This window comes from Salvelinus sp. IW2-2015, linkage group LG13 (genome assembly GCF_002910315.2).
Source record: "Salvelinus sp. IW2-2015 linkage group LG13, ASM291031v2, whole genome shotgun sequence".
Lineage (NCBI taxonomy): Eukaryota > Metazoa > Chordata > Actinopteri > Salmoniformes > Salmonidae > Salvelinus > Salvelinus sp. IW2-2015.
In genome coordinates, this window is record NC_036853.1 from 16,917,265 (window position 1) to 16,922,326 (window position 5,062).

At 40.4% G+C, this 5,062-nt stretch overlaps 1 protein-coding gene across 1 annotated transcript in view; it reads right to left on the reverse strand.

Moving 5' to 3' along the window:
• LOC111972209 (voltage-dependent R-type calcium channel subunit alpha-1E-like) overlaps positions 1 to 2,852 on the reverse strand; it is a 121,728-nt gene extending 118,876 nt beyond the window's left edge. Inside the window, 1 exon segment of the mRNA XM_070446163.1 lies at positions 2,280 to 2,852. Coding sequence (XP_070302264.1) covers positions 2,280 to 2,548 — 269 coding nt within the window. The 5' untranslated portion in view covers positions 2,549 to 2,852.
• Positions 2,853 to 5,062: the final 2,210 nt, after the last annotated feature.

The following is a 5,062-nucleotide window of genomic DNA, read 5'->3' on the forward strand; positions in this document are numbered from 1 at the left end:
GTGTGTGTGTGTGTGTGTGTGTGTGTGTGTGTGTGTGTGTGTTCATGGGTCAGGTGTGTGGGTGTGAACAAGTGAGGATGTCTTACAAGGTTCATGTTGGATATTTGCCAGCGCTCTCTAAATGCTGAATCTAAAGCTCACCAACATCAACCTGTGCTGTGCCACATCATGATAGGAAACTACTCTGAATGAGATCATCAGTTACAGTTCTAATCACTTTATACCACATGATACAGCAGACTGATCAGATGTCATTAGATGTAATGTTTGTTAATTAAATTGGCAAAGTCAATTAGATAATATGAGACACTCCCCACACAATGCCACATTAACCTTGGGGTTAGTTTCTGCAATTTCCACCCAACAAAACAGCAAGATAGCCACAAACTGCAGAGAACCAGTCAGGAACTGCATAAACAACGATATGCTTGCAGTCACAATAATATATGGATTGAACTCCTCCTCCGCATGTTGGCTACCCTCACCACATACTACAATCTCATTTGATAGGTTCAATGGGTAAACAGTGGGTTCGATGTTGAATTAATAATGGGAAATCAGACCACAAATATGAACTCCCATGAAAATGATAGCGTAAGGACTATTTTTCTATAATAGTCTATCAAAAAGCCATTCAGCTGGGCAGCACAATAACAACACAACTGGGACACCTGTTGTACTGTAGATTAACAGTAGCTGACCAACAGAAGGGCATTGTGTTGCTTCCTTTTCACTAAGAAATGGCCATCCATTTGGTTTGGTGTTTTGCCAAGTCATTTCCAGGCTATTAGTGACTGTCTCCGCTTTCCATCCCTCCATCTCTCCATCTCTCGTTCCCTCCATCCCTCCATTTTTCCATCCCTCCATCCCACCATCGCCTCTCCTCAGTGACATGTGGAAATGTGGTGATATTCCTCAAATCTACAGCCAGTGATCATCACACTCAACAACACCTGCATCTTGTTGATAGAAAGGGCTGCATGGAGCAGAATGGAGGTCTACGTGTGTAATTCACTTTCCACTGACTGACATGTGAGTCACGCTCTTCCACTGAGAGACAAAGGCAAAGACAACCATGCATGTTAAGCCTTACATACTCTACAGCAGTCTTCCAATGATAACACACATTATTTTGTTCATGTATGTTTTGATCATCATACACACCTTAAAATCTGATGCAGATCCTCTATGATATTTTGAAAAATGCTAAGATAATATTACATTATTTTCATAGTAAAATCAACCATTGTAAATAACCTTAAAATAGTGGAAAATGGTGACATTAATTGATATTCAAGAGTGCCTTTGGATATTGATCCAATTTAGGTAAATCAATTTATCTCAACACAGTGAATTAACCATAAAATGATGGACAGACCAGAGGTAGAGGGGTGGTAAAGAAGCCCATCAGCTATAATGCAAACGTAAAGGTAGAACTACAAGGAATCTGAAATCCACTGATAATAAAGAGCTATACCCAGAGCTGTATTGCTATAAGAATTACAACTGAGTAAAACACTGTCAACTAACAAGACTTCAGTCTCAAACACTTCATCATGGTTTATGTTCATTCCTGGCAGTCAATTACAGTGCCAGACCTATTCTGCATCCTGCTGCCTGCCTCTAGGACAGCCTGTCCTGTCGTGCTCCATCATGCTAATTCACCACCAGGAGACTGAGGCTTGAATCCCAACAGGTTAACAAGGGCTGTGTTAGTTGCACCATAAAGAAGGGGCCACTGACAGTGTTATACTGTTGTCTGTGCTCTGCCCAGACACAGCTCTTGACTCTGACTCATCACATGCATTTCCATTTGGTTGTGTCCTTTTATTCCGTTGGGGATATCAATACCTGTAGGACTTTTGATCAATGACACACAGCAGAACACTGAAGTCTACTCCTGTGGAAATCGTTCAGCATCATGAACAGCAATTTTACTCAGTGGGAAGTTATCATGGTTTAAAACATGTCTGCCTTAACCTTGAGTGGATTATGAGTGGTCAGTGAAGTGGTCAGTGAACACCTGTAAGGTGTTACATGTTGGAACTTAATTTGTAAAAAGACGGTACTATAGGTCAAATATTTGTATTCGCCTAATTTTGAGTGGAATTATAATACGTTTAACAACCACTGCTGGTGCTGTCCATGGTGCTGAATTCTACTGTCCACGGTATTCATTATTATAAGAGAAACGTTAACATAATAGATAGACAATTCAATATAGTTAAGAACTTTTGTCGAATGTGTGTGTGTGTGTTTACACTTAACCAAAAGGATATGGCCACTCTATGACCTTCTTTGCGTACTTCCGAACAATGTTGTCCTCCCCGAAAATGAAGAGTGATCTATTGACGGTGAAACAGTTCTGTCTGACAGGGATGGGGTTGTACAGGGCCATGGTGCGAGCTCTCTGCGCTTTGGTCTGTTTAAAGGCTGGGGAAACTCCACCACCTGTAGACACAGGCGCTCCCTCCCGGGTCCTGTTGCGCTCGGAGCCCCCATTCCCGGAGCCCAACAAGGCGGGAACGTTGTCTCCGAACCGGGACATTCTGCGAGGAGCAAGAAAAACAGGAGAGAGGGGAGAGGGTTAGCCCCTGGGAAGCAGGGTGGGGTAGAGCAAGTGATTTGATCTAAAAAAAAATACTCGTTTTAGTCCATCATAATGTCCTTAGCCAAGGCAACAAGTGAAGATAAATATTCATATCCGCTGTTCACAAATAGTTGTTCACAAATAAATATTCCTCAGTTTTGAAGTTCACAGTTTGAATTCAAGCCTTTGCTTCTTTGACCGTGGGTTTTCTACTTCTTGTGAATAAATCAAAGTCGACGCATGTCTTCAACGAGTGGGTAGGTTACAAAGAAACACATCAATTGTCCAAGAGACCGCATTCAAACCCATTAAGCAAAAATAAAAAATATATAATTCGAGACTCAAAATGTCAAATCAAGGCTAAACATATTCCCTTAAACAAATCTCCATAACATCCGTTGTGGAGGGGCGGTGCATCCAGACACCACGGAAACTGTTCTCAGTACAAAAGCCACCATAAGTCACGTCTCCCGAAGGTTTGTCCGCATGACCGAAAAGAACAAGAGCATTTTGTACGGTTCCATCGATAAACCGAAATCCGAGTTTCTAATTACACCACCTGTCCTCACTCTCTCATCTTCTCTTGCACATCTGCCATAAACATATTCCCACCGCAACAAAAAAAATAAAGCACTGCGCAAACTTTTTTCCTTTTCAAAAATCTTGCTTGCTTTTCGCTACCACACGGACCACACCACTTCTCAAGCCTTCGATGCGCAACAAGCTAAACTGGTAGTCACAAAGGTACAAGCACTATGTTTGTGCTGTCTTTTCAGCAGGCTTATCCGCAATGAGGTGGCACCTGTTATGCGAAGCAAGGCTCCACATTACGCACAGAAAACGCGTCTCCATGTTTTGCCCTATGTTTGCCTTCATCTTTTGTCCTTACATTGCAGATAGGCTATGTGCCTCAAATTCAATACCATGAGATAAAGAAAAAATCTATTTCATATAGCCATGGTGATCATTCAAAAGTTTAGTCATCATTTTTGTACTAGCTGCCCTAAAAGTAAGCCTCCAACCTAGTAATGAAAGTATTTGAATGCAAGTAAAAAGACAAAATCCATATAGATAAATATGTCAATATTATCAAGATAACATATTTAATGAATAATGTGGAATCTGTTCAGCACCAAAATGTAGAGTAAACACATGTTAGAAATTCATTACAGAGGAGGCATGAGACATTTTAAGAATAGGTTCTCTTTTTAGCAGTTCTCCACTATGAGACAGTCTGTATGGAGATAAAAGGTAATTGCTGGGTAAAAGTCACTGTTTTAGGGCATGATCTCCTAGTGAGTGGGCGTATTGCTGCTGTGTGTTCTGAACGGGAAATGGATATGTAGAGTTAGCACAAGACAGAGGAAACTGCTAGCCTACTTCACCGAAACACTGGCAGATTCCCCAGTTCCAATAAAATCCACATTAAATGTGGATACATCTGTAAAACATTTTATAAATGTGGAGGAAACTTGCAGTTTTATTCCAAAACTAACATAGATTCTATAATTGGAAGTCAAGAAAAAACCTTCAAAGATTTCACACTGAGGAGGGAAATGATACTAATACTTGCTAGACTAACCACAGCCCACAGAAAACTGTGTGCTCAGAGTGTGAAATCATTCCCCATAGTCATATAATTTCTGAAACTGAGAGATTAAAATGATTATGATGTGGGTAGAAAGGATAGGTGCTAATAAGGATCTATTGCTGAGTTAAACTAGCACAATGAAACCAATAGGCCCTGGTAGTATGAATGATTATGAAGCGGGCAGTGATCCAGTATCATCTCGAGGTCATTAGATAGACAGCTGCACTGCATGGAAGGCCAAAATAGAACAAKGGGGAAATCATGCTTTACTTTGTCCAAGGTGAAGAGACATTACAAAGCTTGATTTAAATTTCTGTAAGCCCAAAAAACACAAGACAAATGTATATTATATCGAGACAATAAAGGTTCTCCATGTAGACGTGCAGTGTCCATTAAATGGGTAGTGCAAAGGCAAAACAAGAGAGAGAAGGTGGGTTTAATGTTTCAGATTAAAGATACATTAGAAATGATACAAACAATTAAATTGATAGAACCTACAATCTATCTGAAATATTAAAGTTGATTTAACCCCCCCCCCAAAGAAAATACACATTGGATGTGTGTCATCAGTTCTATGTGATTTGTTTTCAATATTGGTCCTGACATTTCCATTAGTATAAGAGGAAAGGATCACAGACCTACAGAACAAATTAACTGACATGAGACTCTTCAGAGAATAGCTGCTATTTCTGGAAGCACCTGTCTGCATTGAGGTTTTAAAGGAGCTGCTCGGCTCTTGTCTGAAACCTGATTATGAGACTGATGTTTGTCTAGATTAGTCTTGAACKAAACAAGTCTCTGTTGGGGACACCWACAGATTGTGTTGAATGATGCAGACAGGCTCCGTGAATAGAACAGAATAGACCTGCTGTGTAAATAAG